The sequence below is a fragment of the Coptis chinensis genome, unplaced genomic scaffold, assembly GCF_015680905.1.
Source record: "Coptis chinensis isolate HL-2020 unplaced genomic scaffold, ASM1568090v1 utg3369_pilon_pilon, whole genome shotgun sequence".
In the NCBI taxonomy this organism is placed as follows: Eukaryota; Viridiplantae; Streptophyta; class Magnoliopsida; order Ranunculales; family Ranunculaceae; genus Coptis; species Coptis chinensis.
The window spans coordinates 41,617-59,505 of record NW_028238145.1 but is presented as its reverse complement, the minus strand read 5'-3'; the positions used below and the strand labels follow the sequence as shown (position 1 = coordinate 59,505).

The 17,889-nt window shown below is 38.5% G+C and overlaps 4 protein-coding genes and 1 pseudogene across 5 annotated transcripts; all 5 read left to right on the top strand.

The window, feature by feature from the left end:
* Positions 1-2,603: 2,603 nt before the first annotated feature.
* On the top strand, positions 2,604-6,699 carry LOC147473227 (eukaryotic translation initiation factor SUI1 family protein). The gene is made up of 7 exons (XM_086587707.1): positions 2,604-2,894; positions 3,342-3,532; positions 3,638-3,732; positions 3,816-4,223; positions 4,909-5,017; positions 5,588-6,236; positions 6,446-6,699. The coding sequence occupies exons 1-7, from the start codon at positions 2,636-2,638 to the stop codon at positions 6,565-6,567; spliced, it is 1,833 nt and encodes a 610-aa protein (XP_086443833.1). The 5' UTR covers positions 2,604-2,635; the 3' UTR covers positions 6,568-6,699.
* A 152-nt stretch (positions 6,700-6,851) lies between these two features.
* Positions 6,852-12,747, top strand: GDPD4 (PLC-like phosphodiesterases superfamily protein). The gene is made up of 10 exons (XM_086587708.1): positions 6,852-7,135; positions 7,247-7,333; positions 7,420-7,517; positions 7,638-7,698; positions 7,883-7,963; positions 8,260-8,352; positions 8,932-9,021; positions 9,429-9,556; positions 9,643-9,791; positions 12,014-12,747. The coding sequence occupies exons 1-10, from the start codon at positions 6,995-6,997 to the stop codon at positions 12,034-12,036; spliced, it is 951 nt and encodes a 316-aa protein (XP_086443834.1). The 5' UTR covers positions 6,852-6,994; the 3' UTR covers positions 12,037-12,747.
* On the top strand, positions 12,046-12,585 carry LOC147473226 (VQ motif-containing protein 31-like). Its single transcript, XM_086587710.1, has one exon. The coding sequence runs from the start codon at positions 12,046-12,048 to the stop codon at positions 12,583-12,585; it is 540 nt and encodes a 179-aa protein (XP_086443836.1).
* A 721-nt stretch (positions 12,748-13,468) lies between the features above and the next one.
* LOC147473224 (uncharacterized) lies at positions 13,469-15,360 on the top strand (annotated as a pseudogene). Its single transcript, XR_015210521.1, has 5 exons — positions 13,469-13,685; positions 13,783-13,853; positions 14,275-14,380; positions 14,765-14,898; positions 14,974-15,360. The product of XR_015210521.1 is annotated as an uncharacterized LOC147473224 (transcript).
* Positions 15,361-15,962: 602 nt separating this feature from the next.
* On the top strand, positions 15,963-17,889 carry LOC147473223 (RING-H2 finger protein ATL7-like). The gene is made up of 3 exons (XM_086587709.1): positions 15,963-16,326; positions 16,420-16,505; positions 17,154-17,889. The coding sequence occupies exons 1-3, from the start codon at positions 16,105-16,107 to the stop codon at positions 17,593-17,595; spliced, it is 750 nt and encodes a 249-aa protein (XP_086443835.1). The 5' UTR covers positions 15,963-16,104; the 3' UTR covers positions 17,596-17,889.

Here is a 17,889-nt window from a genome sequence, read left to right as displayed (position 1 = left end):
AACTTACATTTATATCAGATAGGCAGAAAGGGCTTATAGATGCTGTTGATTTCAACTTTCCTTTTGCAAATCACAGGTACAACCAAACAATCACAAGTAGACCTAAAAAAATAGAGGATAAGAGGTGATGATGAAGAGAAGGCAACAAGTAAGAGAAAGTGTAAGAAATGTCTTGAACCAGGGCATAATAAGAGGACATGTCCACTAGGGAAAGATCAACCATCAAAGAAATCAAGAAAAGCAGATGGAGCCAATGAAACTGAAGACATTGAACCTGAAGTTGGGAATGCGGAGAACAATGAAGGTGAACGGGCAGAAGAGGTGGTGGCAGAAGGTGGGCATGATATCCCTATCCTACAAGAACTAGAGGTGGTAGAAGAAGAGGTGGTGGTAGAAGAAGAGGTGGGGATAATAATGTGAATGTGCAGCTAGTGATTGATGTCCCTGAAGGTGAAGTTCAGAATCTGCAAAATGATGTCCCTAGAGCAAGGAGAGGTGGAAGAGCTTGTGGTAGGAGAGGTGCAAGCCAACATGTGATTTTGCATCCAGTGATTGATGTCCCCGGGTGAACACGAAGGTCGAGAATCGCAAGTCCCCGGAAGCAAGGAGAGGTGGAAGAACCGGTAGAAAAATTTGAAAATGTTGTTAGGAGATATGGAACAAGAAGTGGTACAGCAGAGGAGGTGGTAGAGGCTTGGGGTGGTGGTTGGGTGAAGATTCACAACCTCCCTCGACACCAGGACAATCTACACCTTGCATTGTGTTAAGTGAGTCTCTTACTCAATCCCAACCTCAGTAGTGCAGGCCAACATGTTACTTAGTTGAGACACTCTATTTATTTTAGATACTCTGTTGAAGTTGGCAATGCTGCTTTCGTGGCTGTTTATGGGCATCACATATTTTTTGTTATTTTGTATGCTTTATTTATGGAAGTTCACTTTTGCAGAATGATCGATTATGGAAGTTATAGAAGTTCACTTTTGAAGACTAAATTATGGAAGTTCACCTATGCAAACTAAATTATGGAAGTTCAAATGATCAATTATCAATACAGATTTAACCAGCTTTATTTTTGTTAGAAAAACATGTTTATTCATGTTGCACTGAGTACACACTCACTCACTCACTCACAAGTACTAGTAGGTAAATGACATTGTGGGCACAAGTGACGACTCTTTGCGAGAAATTCTTCTTCTTTGCATAATTGGCAACTTGGAAGCACCTCTTTGTTGGAGTAGATCTCTTGCACAATACTACAAGCCTCGAATGAGCACTTAAGCAACTTGGTTTCTAGGGTACCAGCCTCGTTATACTGTAAAATCACACGCATAAACCCACAACACCAAGCTTTATGGCAGTGAACACCTATGTAAGTACATGTTGAGGCATAATGCCCTTCTTCCTTGCAAAATTGGCAGACCTGAAAAAACACATATTAGGGATTAGTGCCAACAATAATCTACCATATTAGGGATTAGTCCTAATTAAAATTGCTTATTTTGCGTTTGGTCCAACTGAACTGTCATTAAAGAGAAAGGTCAAACATGTCACAAGGTGAGAAACTTACCTTTGGAGGAGAGAGAACCACCATTTCACTTCCACCCATTTTTTTAAGTGTATGTTTGAAGATAGGCTCCCATGGTCGAAATATATAGGGAGTGGAAGAAGACAGCTTCTAACGGCTATATTGATTGGGGCCGTTGGATCAAATCTTAATTTTACTGTTTTTTTGTTTGATTTCAAATTTCACATCATAGACACGTGCGAGGAGTGTTTTAGGCATTACAAAAAATCAGTTTTTCAGACTAACGGTTCAATCACGGTCAACTCAAAGTCAACGCAGTCAACCATTAATTTTGGCCCAATAGCTAATAAATGAACAATTGGTGACCAACTGCATATTACCCATTTATAATGTGGCCCAAAAGCTAAATATCCATTTTTTTTGTGATTATTTATTTATTTTTATCATACTTTGATTATGTATATCAATTTTAACTACGTATACAAAACTAATTCTTATGCCTGAGAGAGAGAGAGAGAGAGTACTCTTAAAACATCTACATTTGTCATACTTAACTATATTGTTAGGCTGGATTTGCTTTTATGTATGACTTATATACCTATCCTTCAATCAATTACAAAAAACGCATATGTTATGTTTATGTTATAATTTATCCCCTATTCAAAACTAATTTAGTGATTTTTTTTTATACAACTTAGATAATTATAGTATAATACATAAATATAATATAAAATAACAAGAAAAAATATGAGGGCCCAGTGAGGGTTGGTGAGGGCTTAATGAGGGCCCGGCTCATGCTTCAAAACCTATGCCCGGCCCGCCCCTCAATTTTATGAGAGGCAACTTTTGAGGGCTGGGTCGGGGCCGGTTGAGGGCCAAATTATCACCCCTACCGGCCATAGGACAGAAATGGCTGGGAATTACGAGTCAACAGGGTTTCAGGCCTGGTTAAGCCCATTAACAGCCCTAGGAATTACGGGTCAACAGGGATTCAGGCCTGGTTAAGCCCATTAACAGCCCTAGGCTTGAAGGGACAAATACGTAAAATGTGACCCACCCTATTACTCCCTAATAAACCCAGTCGGGTGAGTTTTTGTCGAACGTTGAGAAATGTTTAAGAAGGCTTTGGAGGCGAAAGGGCAGCAACGTCTGTCTGGGGCTGATCGGAAGAAGTTGAGAAGAACCGCCAAAGAAAGGTTCCAAAACGCTTCCGATGCTGATATCGATCTCATTCTGCCCCCTAAAACCGAAGTAACTGTTTCAAAGTATCCAAATCGAGTCCTCGTTTATAGCGTCCAGAACGAGGGGGAGCCTGCCTTTCCCATGCTCTTCGATGTCGACGGCAGAGGCATCGATATTTTCCCCACCGGTAACTCTCACTAACTTCCTAATAATTTTTTTTTTTCCCTACTAAGAGAACCTTAGCATTCACCTCGCACCACAATCCCCCCTCACTTCTTAATGTGATAAGTAACTATGTATCTAAGCTCATAGTCTTAGAATACAATTTTGCATTTAGTTTACATCGGTTTATACTGATGTTCCTAGACAGTATTTTTCTGAATATTCTCTTCCTAAATACATGGCCCTCCACACCCATGTATGACAAGCTCAAACTCGAGTGCTGCTTGTTTGTGCTGTACTTTTTTCGAGGAAGAAAAGACAGGGCCTAGAACACCCAGGTGGTGCCTTAGAGTGAGACTAGAATCAGATTTTTTTTTCTGTTATATTGCATGCAACTCTCTGGAGTTTGCTTTTTATCCATACATTTAGGCCTTAACTTGACACCCTTGTGACTCCTGTTCTCAACTTGCAGTTTATGCACTCTGGAAGGTGCCTGAACTCCTGCCAGCTTTTATGCTCAAGGGGGGCGAGGTATCACATTTTATCATTGGGGGAGCAGATTTGATGTTTCCGGGTATTAGTATACCTGCTGAAGGAGTTCCTCCTTTTCAAGCTGGGCAACCATGGGCAGTAACAGTCCCCAACAATGTAGCTCCAATTGCAGTAAGCAATTATTCCATGGACTTCTTTTCTTATTTCTTCCCTGTACTGTAAATAATGATTATTTTGGTGGAGTTGTCTGTTGAATACTACTGGAATATTTGACAGGTCGGGACGACCACTATGAGTAGCACCGAAGCACTGAAAGCCGGTTTGCGTGGAAAGGCTTTGCGAATAACCCACTGTTACCGAGATTCACTCTGGCAAGTATACTGAGCAAAATTAATTGTTTTTCCAAGTTGGTCTGGGACGTATATGGTTTATTTATGGAGGGACTTTTGTACAGGGAATCTGTAGAAGGTCATTACGTTCCCAATGCTGGATTTCTAGAGGATGTTGTGCTTAAAGATCCTGCTTTAGCATTGGGTGGTCTGATATCTGATTCATGTGGAGGCACCTGTAATACTTCAAGTCAACACAATGGCACAAATGGAGAAGTTGCAGACATAGGAGATGTCGACTCAGAACATCATCTTGACAAGCCACATATTGAGGATTATATTACTGAGGAAATAATTTCAGAAACAAGTGGTTTGAAGATAACAGGAGATACTTCTGTTGAGGCAAGTAATGAAAAGGACCAACATGACATGTCCACTGAAGAAGTAGATTCCTTGTTGGACAGATGCCTTTTGCAAGCATTGTACACAACAGTTAAAGATAAAGACCTTCCAATGCCAGGAAGCACTTTATGGTCTCTCTCTCTCTCTGTTTATGCGCTTTACTTTGTTTGCACTCCTCTCATAATTCCTTGAGTTAAATATGTTTTCAGTTTTAGTTTGATTCCTATCTCTTGTGCTCTCCCATACGATTTTTTTGAGTGGCCTTTTGATTTGACTGCCAAAAACGGGCCAAGGGGATGGTAAATCATAAATGATAAGTGGTTAAAGGGTGCTAACCTGGTTGGGATAAGTCCCTGTAGGTGCCTAGACAGCCTCTCCTATTACAGTACTTTTTCTGCTGCTGTATTAATGAATCTGTGTTTTTTTTCGTACATAGCCAAGACAAAGGGAAGGAAAGAGAACAAAATATTGAATTAGGGAAAAATCAGAATATGGATTCAAATAAGTGTGATGTGATTAAGAATGAGTATGGCTCCTTGAGTCCTTGATTAGAGAGTCCTTGATTGTTAATGTCAGGAATAACATTTTGAAAGGGAGGGATCTTTGTGCTAGATGGTGAATAACATGGCAAGTTACATTTTCCACTTAGTAATTAAGTTGAAGCTTGAGGTTCTTGCTTGTAGACTTCGATTCTCGGGAAGCATGTCATGTATAGATACATCTGATCAACTGCTGTCACGTTCTTTATTTGTATCATTGTTGTATCTCAATTGATGTGCTAATAGTTTCTGTATTCTGTCTCTGTTGCTTGCATAGGTCAAGCCATGTATTGCCATGTAGGCCTCCAGGAATGACACTGGACATCAAGAAATCATCACATAAAAAACTGTCTAAGTGGTTGCAATCTAAATCTTCTGCAGGACTGGTGTGTTTCCTATTTCTTCCTTTCAACTTCTTTTGTTGCACATAAACCTAGATCTAGATCTAAAACTGTGCAACTAATTGAATTAAACTATTCCTTAAGGCTAAACTAAGGCATAAGGCAATTGTGAACAAGAATTTATGGGGTCTTTAAAGGTGGCTTTTACATGACAGGTGAAGCTATGTACTTTTGTATAAATGGTTAATTAGGATTGAAGATCCAAATTATGTATTATTTCATTTTTGTGCTCCTTTTGTTTCAAAAAATTCCTCCCCGATCATTTTCACGAATGGAGGCGGCTGATTTAAGGCTTAATAATACATTCCAAGATGAAGTTTGGCAGCATTCCAAGATGGTCGTTATCTTTTAATTAAGTAATTGCTTCTTATGTATCTTAGAAAATTTAAGATACCTCTGATATGACTTGGGAAATTCTGTATATCTTTCGACATGGAAAAATTGGACATTTCCCAGAAACACCATTTTTAGTTAAAAAATGGTGTGTTTAGCAAGGATATATTTCATTTGAAGTGTCCATACAACAGAGCTTTTACCTTGATTATGTGTGTGCAGATTTCAGCAAAGGAAGATAAATATAAGAAGGAGGTCATATTGTTAGCTGTCAAACGCACTCACCCAGACTACACATCCTTCAGACCAGAGAAGCGGCAAAAAGAAATTGTCGATAATAGCATTGATCAGAAGGCCGATGAAGGTCAGCAGCATAAAATGCAGCTTGAGTTGGTGGAGATCTACAAACCTAGTGTGCATGTCAATCCCGTATTCCTATCTGTCGGAGCTAGCACAGTTGACTTTTATAGTGCATTGGAAGCCACTGATGTTGTGTTTAAGTATGTTGAGAAGGAAAATTTGGTCAAACCGGCTAACAAAGCCATTGTTGTTTTAGATGCAACGCTATGCGATGCTCTCTTCAAGGGGACCATTAAAAAGGGGTCAAGCTACCCTACTGAGGTTCATAAGAAGGACCTATCTACTGCCTTTTTAAGCAGGATGCAAGCGCATCACAGGGTGACAAGAGGTACGGAAACAATTGTGCGCAAAGGGGCTCTAAAAACAGTTCAGATAATGACGGAGAGGCGGCAAGGAAATAAGAAAATGACAAGAGTTTCTGGGTTGGAGTCATTTCTGATTGATGCTGAAGCATTGGCGTCAGAGTTGCAGAAGAAGTTGGCATGCAGTACAACTGTGGCAGAATTACCAGGTAGACACTATGTTAGGATTTATGTCTTTCAGTGGAAGCGCATTTGGTTACAGAACTATTATAGGAGTATAATTGGAAAATTTATTAAAATGGGTGAGACACTTTCTCAATCATTTCCATTTAGTTGTGGTGAGGAAATGCAACCCATTTCTTCCTGATGTATATGTGTAGACTAAGTGTTATGGGTTTCTGTATTTTCATTTTTCCAGGTAAGAAGGGATATGAAGTGCTGGCTCAAGGGGGTGTGATAGACAACCTGGCAAAACACCTTGTAGAACACTATGGCATCCCGAAGAGATACATTGAAGTGCTTGATAAAACTAGGAAGTGAGAAGCTGATTAGATTAGGTTCCCTTTCATTTTGTTATTTTTGTATATACAAATCAAAGGCGAGAAAGTTTTTGTTTGGAGAATGGTGTACTTGAAAGTAACGAAAGCTTTTATTGGAAGTTTATTTTGGTGATATGCGTGTAGTATCTTTATGGGAAAAGGCAACGTGAATGTTAATGAAAGTCGATGCTCGAATAGTTGTATATGATGATGATGAAAATCCGACTTATTGTATCTGCTTTGAGTTTAGTCATAACCTTCATGGGAGCTCAAATACAGAAACAATCATGGTTTCTCTCTTTAAACTAGACCCGATGAATTAGTTAGTGTGTGTTGCATGCCCGACTTATTACTATTGTTGTTTAGTTGGATGAATCAATAATGAAAACAACAAAAGTGGGTTGACTTATTATTATTGAGTTGCACACATGGCGAACAGTCACGCCAAGGGGAAGAAGAAGAAACTGGTGGTGAGAGTGTCGTCGTTCCGAAGATTGCTTCTGATTTTAGCATTCTTAGCTGTCACTCCTCCCATCTTCTTCCATTTCAGACTCAGGCGCTTTCAACAGGTCAGATTAGATCAGAGAGACTCTTAATTCATTTCTCGTATTAATTAAATCGGTTATAAAGAAATAAACTATTGTGATTGTTAATTAACTAATGTGCGTGTGGAGAGGCAGATGCGGTTGAAAAAGTGCACTTGGGTGAAGAATCCACCACTGGTTTGTGCTCACGGTGGTGATCCAACCAACGCCTTTCCCAACACTGTATGGCATCCTTTTTATCTTATGCCCTCGATCACTCGTTCATAATAATTCCAATGCATACTACTCTGATTCCAATTTTCTTACAGATGTCTGCTTATCGTGCCGCCCTTGTCTCTAAAGTTGATTGCATTGAGATTGATGTTTCTCGCTCTTCCGATGGAGTTCTTTTCGCCCTCCATGACAGGTTTTCGTTTCTTTGATTACCTCCTGCTTTTTCTTTCTTTCTTTCTTTCTTTCTTCTGTTACAGATTTTCATATATTGCTTTTTCGCCGCCACCACTTGATTCTCACTTGACACAGTCAGGGATTTGCAGCGCTTGTCTGGTAACACTACTGCCAGGGTTGGCCACTTCTCCATGAAGCAGGTAGCTTACCTCTTATTTCCTCCACCTCTACGGCTCTACTACCTTTCATCGTGAGGCACTGAATTTTTGACAGTCAAAATAAAACATGTTCTCTGGATTGATTTATATTAGAATTGCATTGCACATTCTTGCCTTAGGTATAGCTTTACGAGTGGTAGACTTAATAGTAGTTTGTTTGCTGCAGATCAAAGAAATTGATAGAAGTCATCTTTTCCCAACAGAGTTTCGTGATCAACAAATTCCTACCGTAGAAGATGCTTTGGTGGTATGTTGAGGAGTCTGTTTGCTGATCTCTTTCCTTTTTCCTTTGTTTTGTTTTGCTTTGTATTGTTCTGTTTTTGTTGTTTTAACTGTTTACTTCGATTATTTGTTTTTCATTCTATAATTGGTATTATGCGTATGATTTATCGTATTTTTTCTGGTCTGAGCAGGCTTTAATTGATTGGGTCAACATTTTCTCCATGCTCTCATGCTCTGTGTATATGTCCTATTGTTAAAGCTCTTGTTCACAATGACCGATCCTGATGTTGCTTCTGTTGTTTCATTTTTTTATATGGGCAGTTAGTATCAAAATCCGTCCGACAGGTGATTTTGGATGCAAAAGTTGGGCCTCCTAATTATGAGAAAGGGTTAGCAACAGATATTCTCTCTGTTGTAAGTTGTTATTACGTGATTTTGACTGCATTGGTCACTGGCATACATATTTATATCACGTTTTCACAGATACAAATTGAATAAGCAAGTAGACAGAGACCATAGAACAAAGTTAAATCCAGACCTATTTGTATGACAAACTTTAGAAACTACATCAACAACTTCCATAATCTTTGAAAACTTCCATAATCTTCCATCTAATAATGGGCGGGGTAAAAGAAGCGTTCTTTAAATTCATGTACTTCTTTGACCGAACAGTAAAGTGCCATTTTTCTAATGATAATGATAGAGTAGGTATTCTATTGCATTCAAATTGCTCTCAATTGAGTGAAGGAATATGGTTCGAAAGAAGCTGTAGATTTTGGTGTAAATGTCTCATTGGTGGATTTTTTTTTAGAACCTGTCAAATAGTAAAGTTGGAAAGAGTCTGACAATAATTTAGAAAAAACATAGTAAAGACGGCTAAAAGATACTTTGAATCAAATGTGATACTTTAATGAACTAAAATTAGCATGTTTTATTTTGGCACAATTGCCCCCGATATGCAGTCTGTGATGCTTCTCTGTGAGTTTTTTTCAGGTGGAGAGAACAAGGTGTACAAATTGTCTTGTATGGGCCAAAAGCGACACTTTAGCAAGGGATGTAATTAAACTCACTGCCGAAATTCCTGTAAGAAACAATAACTTCTGCCTAAACTCTTTTTACACAGATACCCAATAACTATTGGTAGCATGTGGCAACGACACTTTTCGGGGACTTCAGCCCATGTAATTATAGCCAATCGTGTTGGCACGCAACTACTTTTTTGTTTGTAGTAGTGGTTGCTATCCTTCTACGGTATCTGTCGAATTAAGCATCACAAAGATATAGTAATACTTGTTTTAAGTGATCCTGGTCCATCGAGAGTCCAGACGAATTGCATATTTCATGGCTCAACATATGCATATTTTGTGCCTGGTTGGATCTCTGAATCTCTTGTGCAGGAGCTGAAATCAACAATTCTTTTGTTCCTTTATTTCCACTTAAACACAAACTGTTGTCACGAATTTCACAACTTTATGTTGCTTTTATTGCAGGTAGGCTACATTGTCTTGAAGGATTCATCAACTGGTACTAGAACCAACTTATTGAGGATCAAAGCTGCTGAGGTTGTTGGTGTCTACCATCCTCTGATCAATGAGAGCCTTGTAAAAATTTTGCGTGGGTATGAGCTTGCACTTAGTACGTCTTTTTGTATTTCCATGTGTGTGCACATTTATCCCGATTAGTGTTTTGCTGATTGGTTTACAGGAGGAAGAAGAAAGTTTATGCTTGGACAGTCGATGAAGAAGACTCCATGCTGGAGATGTTGTTTCAATGTGTAGATGCGATTGTTACCAGCCATCCAGCACTTCTTCAGCGCCAAATGCAATATATCAGAACAGAATGCCTTGAAGAAGGTTTCTCTTTGCTTTGAACATTTCTATTATGAACTGATCCTTATTTTCATAAACGGAAACCCCATAGTTCATTATTACCATTTTGTACTTGTGTAAATGTCATTCCAAGGTGTTGCATGCGATATTATTACTACCTAGTTTACCACGTAATTCTGCTTATTTTATGATGATGAGATGCACATGTAGTTCTCATCACTCTGATATACATTTCAGATCACTCTAGTATAAAAAACTCTTGGTACGTTCCTCGAGGTCTTTTGGTGTTTGGAGTTGAAAGGAAGAGTTATCTTCATTCCTCTTCTGCACGCCTATTGGTATCCAGTGACTTCATAATATGCCCATTCACAGTGCGAAACTACTTAAATTTAGCCTCAAGGTGACCACTATCTGGAGTTGAACTTTGGACGTAGGTCAACACTTTTAACCAGTCTATCTCGGTCAGTTTAGGAGTTTATAGCTATTTACTTGACCTGAGATCTTAACAAAATGTGGATGATTGTAAAATAATATCTTGTACCAAGCTAGCTATTCAAGATAAATTGTGTTACTGCACACTGGGGCTTGTGTGTTTAGGAATCTGCATTATGAGTTGAGAAAGAAATCTTGTCTTTGCGATTATGTTGCGTGTTTCATACTTTCATTGGCAAAAGAAGGTTTTAGCAAAATTTTGGAAGTTTCTCGAGGGCTCTGGTTGTGTACTAGTACGTGGTAACAGTTACTAAACTTCACCATCAAAAACACCGTTGCATGGAAGGGTAGTCTTTGCTTCATGGGAAGAAGACCAAGCACACAATTGAATCCTGTTTATCAATCTGCTTTTCCAATTCTTGGTATGTTCTGACTGAGTTATTTGAATCAATTTGGCAAAAACTTGAGAAGAGGGCAATCACGGGAATTGTTTTGCAATGGTCTAATAAAATCACATTTGCAAAGAAACAAGGGGCATGGATACCAATAGGCGTGCAGAAGGGGAATGAAGTGAAAAAGACACCAGATTGATTCTGAGTTTTGCTTGCAGGCATGCAGATCTAATACAAAACTAACCATGGATATTCTCCTTCATTAAGGCATGCTCACTTATTTAGTTATTCCTGTTTTCCATTCGATATACGAGGGAAAGTCAGGTGTGCTGTGCCGCTATGCGACGAACCACATAGATGTTCTGATCTAAACGAGAAAAAAAAAATTAAACTTGCCTTTGTTTTGCTTTCTAACAAACTAATGATGTGTAAACGGTATTTCAAGTATGTGAGGTATCCTATACTTTGTCCTAACTGGCATGTGACTATTACCAGAATGCTAGCTATAGCTACTTTTTGTTTCTTCTTAAGAATGTCTTTCAATTCTCTTGCTCCTATCTTTTTTCCTTTCGACGTAAAGAAACTGCCGAGTACAGTTCATGTTCAGTTCGCCCTTATTGGGCTCCTCGTCTCTTTCTCTGCCGGTGTTGTACGGGTTCAGTGAACAATAATACCATCTTTTAGTCGAGGTTCGTTTACTGCTTTTTTGTCATTGGAATGTAAATCCAGTTATGATTTTTGCATATATAATTGAGTTAAACTTGCATCTTCGATGCTAGAGAAAGTAGAAACCACAGAAACGTGTAGTAACTCAATGCTAATTTTGTGGTTTTATCTAAGGACGAGACTAGGATGCACATGATACCAATACCTTGATGAAACATCACCACACATCAATGAACATTAGAAATACCGTTAACTGTGAATCTGTGATAGTTCTAGACTTCTAGGGAGTTGAGATACGTGTAACATCTTTGGACGCTATGTGTGTATTTGGTTTTTGACGCCTGACTATACTCTTACTAAATCCGAATCACAGGACTCGTATTTTGGGTGTGCTGTTGGTTAGTGTTGTTCGTCCTCGGCCTAATCTGACCAAACTTACCTGAATGATCATTAATCTATAAGTATCATTAAATTCAAGGGGCGTTTATTAATGTTTGTTTTTCAGCAACTTGTTAAGTGGTAGATTTTATTTGCTACTTATAAGTGCCAAAGTGTCAGTAGCAAGCACTTGTACATAGCAAAAAACAAACACCCTGTAGGCCTAACACATCTAGTCATCTACTCTTTGAAAAGGCAAGTCCTTACCAGGGAAACAGGGAAAATAGATGCTTCTATACCAAATATTATCGTCTCTATGGAATGAAGTTAGGGTTGCAAGTTGAATTATATAAAAACGCTCCCGGAATATCTTGGCAGGTTTAGGTATCACATTCAGCTAGAAGGGCTTTATGGAAAAACCGGCATGCAGTAACGCGCAGGCTTCGACACCATTAACAACATTTGTTGAGGCAGACACTAAGAGCTTTCGGGAACTAGTTCAGCAATTAACAGGTCCCTCAGGCGCTGACCCTGATCGTAAAACTCAATGGGCTGCGGAAGCAGCATCCAAAGAAGAGGCAGCCAATCTACAAGTGGTAGGATGTAAGAGACCGAAGTCCAAGCTCCATGAGAGAAGACAATACACAAGAACCAAACTTGAGATAGAGAAGCTGGGTATCCATTTATTCAGACCAGGTTCGCATACAATGGAATCCGAGTATAGTACGAGCCCTTTGGGCACCCCTTCAAAGCCCTTCTCGAAACTATCAATCCTGGAAGATGAAAAAGATAAAAGGGAAGTTCCGGATTTAAATAGAGACGAGGAAGAGAAAGCTATTAAAGAGAGACGATTTTACTTGCATCCTTCACCTCGATCTAGACCTGGGAATGGCGAACCAAAATTGCTTACATTGTTTCCACTCACATCTCCAAAAACTCAAGAATCTTAATTAGTGAGATAGATGTTGATCATCATGCCACTAATTTTGTTGTTATATATTACGGCATTTTAGATATATTACGGCATTTTAGATGAGTAGAATGGGAGGGAAAAACCTAAATCACGATTTGTTAGAAAATTTATATATGTATAGTTATGATTGTTGAACAAATTTTCAAAAGAACCACTGCGTATGTATGGGCCTAGCTACATCAATATAAATATATTAATATTAAAGCTCCCACAATGAGAATTTTTCTAGCTCTTTTAAAATTCCACGTCATCAACTCTTATTAAAACGGAAATTTTTTTCCCATTAAAAAGAGAATTTTAACACTTTTAATTAAAACGGAAATCTTTTTTCTATTATAATGAAAATTTCCCCCCTTTTAAAAATGAAAAATCTAGCATTTCTAACTAAAACGGAAATCATTCTCCTATTAAAAACGAAAATCACACTTTTAAATTAAAACGAGTTATCCCAATAAAAAAACGGATTTTTAAAACTTAATTAAAATAATTTGTTGAAAAATTAAATATGATAGTTATGATTCTTGAGCAAGTTTTTAAGAATCAGATATTTTCTAGTTAAAAATATTTCTATATATATAGTTATGATTCTTGAGCAAGTTTTTAAGATAGCCTGTCGATATTTTCTAGTTAGTATAAATATATAAGAAATGTCCGGTAAAAAAAAAAAAGATTGAAGCAATTATTATGGTGTGACCGAGGTAGTGGAAATAGCAACTATATTTAAATGTTACTTTTGGTAAAATAGCATCAGTCTCGTGTAAGTAATGAAACGAAATTAATTTGGATTTATTACAATTCGTAGTAGTGTTTGTTTGATCAGTGGTACGTACTTGGACGATGGACTAGACACGTCAGCAGCAGCGTAACGGTTGTTGGATGGTCTCAACTTGGTTCTTTTTACTTCTTCTTCTTCTTCTTTGTGTCATTGAGATTCAGCAAATAAAAAATAATTAAAAGACAAAGTAGTAATAATAACAAACACAGCAAAAAAAGGAGGGAAATGGCGATATGGAGGATCCGATTGATGTCGTGGCTCAGCAAGAAGGTCGTTGATCCTCTTATTCTAATTCTCCGGAGGTATCTTTTTATTTATGTGGACGAATTGATACTAAATTTCAAATTATAAATCGAATATCTTTGTGTTTAATATGATCATTATTATTGTGGTGTGCAGAGGGGCGGAACCCAAGCAGCTGGCATTTTCCGCTGCTCTTGGAATCACCTTGGGACTCTTCCCCATTTGTGGTGTGTATAGTTTTAGCACTCACTGTCTAGATCTGCACCACCTAGTCTCTTCTCTTGCTTGATTTCAAATCTTTATTACATCTTTTACATACAATGAACTAACATCACCAAACCTACGCTTTTTGCCATGTTATCAGCCTTCCCAACAAATGGCCGGAGGGTTTCAATTTCTTTCTCCATCAAAACTACAAGTAGACCTTGCTTCTTTTTCATTTTTCAACACATCAAGACCACCTAAACTAACCAAAACTAGTATCTCCATTTAGATTGAGACAAATAACATGGCCTCCTAGTTCTCCATACACCATCGATGTGAGTGTGTATGTGTGTGTGTTTAATCAAATATGGAAACTAGCTACTATGTATACATTTTTGAGTTTCATTTATATATATCATTTTGAGATGACCGTTTCACTCACAGGAGTAACCGTGTTTCTCTGTGGAATGGCTATTGCACTGTTGCGATCTCTTTGTCACTCTCCAACTGTTATGCTTGCCAATTTCATTGCTACTCCTCTAGAGTTGAGGTGATAATTTTTAATTCTTTTACTTTATTTTTATTTTTGGTCAAGTATAAAGTTTGAACCAGTGAGTACTTGCCCTCATTAGAAACTCAGTAAGTCATAAGTAAGCATTGTGCGTATATAATTTTCTTCACTTTTCATGATCCTCCTCATTACGTAATTGCAATTCATTTAGCTGCAACAGTATCAACACGACTAAGCAGCATTTCCTTCTTAACAGAGGTTATAAGATAATCCTATTTCTACGCAACATTTTATCTCTTCCGCCCTCCTTCATCTTTTGCCATTGCTTCCAATTATGTTTGCATGGTTTTCACCCTACTGAAACATTTGCAATTTAAATACTAATTGATTGGGCCTTTTCCCTATATTTTTCTTGTGTTCTAGTTTGGTGGTTCCGTTCTTGCGATTTGGTGAAGTCATTTCCGGCGGCACTCATTTCCCGTTAACATCTGATGCATTTAAAAAAGTATTGACAGGACAAGCTTCAAGGGAAGTCCTTACTCAGCATTGTTCATGCGGTATGTCAGTGTCTCTTTATCTGAAATCTTTTGCCACTTTAGCAAATGAATCTGACCATCTATAGTCTCTCTCAGTTGCTAGGGTGGTTGATTGCTGCGCCTTTCATCTTGGCCATCCTCTATGTGGCATTTCTCCCTTGTTTCAAGCTTTTGGTTCACAAGTTCAGTGCTCTACCCTCAAGCCCAAAGAAGCAAGTCCATTCCCAAGCCGAAGACAAGCTCAAGGTAAGGGACGTTTAACATCCCTGTTGTATTTTATTGTTCCTGTCATCCCAGTAAGCTGCGTGGAGCAAGGTCATGAATCCCAATATACCACATGTATATAATTCCCTACTGAGATATGTATATTATAGCTTACAGCCTTGTTGGATTTGGGAAATGGCGAGTTTCTGCTGCAACTCAGTCCACTGTCTACTGTTACTTTAAATGGAGATTCTGACATATAATATTTTAGTTGTAACCGCTCCAGTGAAGTTCTATCCAAGGCTCTGGTCAAAGGTAAAAGGTTGTGCTGTACTACTCTGTTGGTTAATAAGAGAAAAGAAAATTCCGAATAGCTGCAGCTATCTCTGTCTTCCCTTCTCATTACCGTGGATTTCCATAGGCAGTATCATCAAATTTGTGCAATGCAACTTTCCTCTAAGAATAGACATTAGTATCAGAGAATTTCAATTAGATCATTGTTACTCTCAAAACGCACGGGCCTTTTGTTACTCTCAAAACACACTGGCTAGGGAGGTTCGGACTTGGCAGTGTTTATCTGTGTTTTTAAATTTTAACACCGTAGTGCAGAATTTCGCGAAAGTTTGTAGTAGCATTGAAATACACTTGCATCAATTTTTTTTTCGTTCTTTCTGAAGTATGGAATCTGCCGATACAATTGTACACACTTATTTTCATCCCAACGGACTAGCCTTAGTTAAAAAACTGAAATAAAAATCGTTTGGCCTTTGTTTTTGCCGGCAAGAGAGTGTAGCTAGTTTCTTGGAGACGCAAGAATAGATGGACTCGGATAATCAAACTGTCATTTTCAACCAACGAATAATGTCAAAAACAAAAAGACCAAAAATAATAGAGTAATATTAAGTCTGCTGGGTTTCCGTGCAATTTGTCTGTTGGGGTTCTTTGACTCGGATCTGGTAGTGTAGATAAAAAGATCGACGCTGGTATAAATCCAACTCTATTTAAGCTTGGAATAGATTGGTTATGTCTTATAGTAGCTACACGGACACACCCAGTTGTTGTTCATCATCAAGTAGTACTTCAGCTGAATTGAAACTCTACCAAGCTTTCATATTTTCTATTCCAATTTTTTTCACTCTTTTCCTCTTGTTCTTGTTCTACTTGCTCTACCTTCGTCGATGCCGCAGAGTAGATTGGTCGTCGTCTCTGCAGATGAGAGCTTCCTACCTCAATAACAATCCCCGGGTAAACATTTATTTATTCATTTGTACCCTTTACTGGTGATTGTAACTTGTATGTTAATTAGTGTGTTGACTTCATTTCTGTTGTTTGTTTTAGCTATCCGAGTCGGGCTTGAAGAAGGAACTTCGAGAAATGCTGCCAATCATCGTCTTCAGGGAGAGCTTCTCAATCAGAGATACACAGTCAGTTCACTTTTCGCTTCTTTTGGCTCTAAGATAACAACCAACACTTGCGCACTGACTTGTTCACTTCGGCAAAACAACTTGAAGGCTGGAATGCCACATGTGGCTTTTGTAATGATAATAATCACACAAATCTGGTTATTGGTGCAATTTGAAAGATGAGATATGAATGCTTTCTGGAGTACTGATGTTACAGAGATAAACTTCATGTGTTACGACTTATGGCCTTTTAAAGTGTCCTAATGATAATAGGATACAAAATAACTAAGATGGTTAACATTTTCTTTTTAGGCAACATGTGAGTATTGGATACACATCACCTTAATGATAGTACCAATTCCACTAATCCTTTTTGATTATCAGACTTGCTATTACGATTGAAAGGTATAGGACCTGTGTAAGCGGATATCTATCGAGCCCAGATAACTCTGATAAATTCTGTAGCACACGCGTCCTTATATCTAGTGGATGTCAGGGAACGTTCTGGAATTAGTGTGTTGTTAGAGCTTCATAAGTCATAAACAGTGTCCAATTTATATGCTCCTGCAATTAGTGTATATCTGAAAGCTGGTTGGATCTTGCCATCAACCTCTTGGCCTTAGACAATGAACCAAGGTCTCCATTCTAAGACCCTCTTTACTGTTGCAGATGCTCCGTATGCCTTGCTGACTACCAAGCTGAAGATAGGCTTCAACAGATACCAGTATGTGGTCACACATTTCATATGGATTGTATTGACCACTGGCTTGCTACCCACACCACTTGTCCTCTTTGCCGCCTATCCCTTCTTCCTGCTGCCAAATCTGACAACGGGCCTTCACATAATGTACAAGAAATCCAGGCAGTTGTAATGCAGAATGAGGTCATCTCTGAAGGTAGTAATGTTGAAGATAGAAGGTCAAGGTCTCCACAAAGTACTGGAAGGACACGAGTATTTGAGCAGGGCAGCTGTCGTGTTAGAAATGAGGAGTTCTTCTGCGATGTGTGGAGAGCAGATGAACACATTGAACAAAGTGAGGAGGGTTCTGTAGTACCTGATATTGAAGCACATGGTAGTGTTGAGCGAGTCAGTACTGGGACTCTTCCTTAGTGCTTAGATAATTTAACGTTGTCGTGTATCATTTTAAGTGCTTGTAGCCTTGTACACATCCATATGTGCACATTGATGTGTGTATGTGTATATCATGGTCTAATCATACAACTATCCTCCCACTGTTATCTTATGTGCACAGCAGCACAGCCGTGAGTTTGTTTCCTAATTCCTGTATTGGAGTACTTCTGCGAGATCGATCTGCTGTCTCCGTATGACCTTGTCAAAATTTACTTATTCTTTCAAGAGAATGGAATGGAGAATAGTGGAACATTATTAGTTTGAACCATTCAA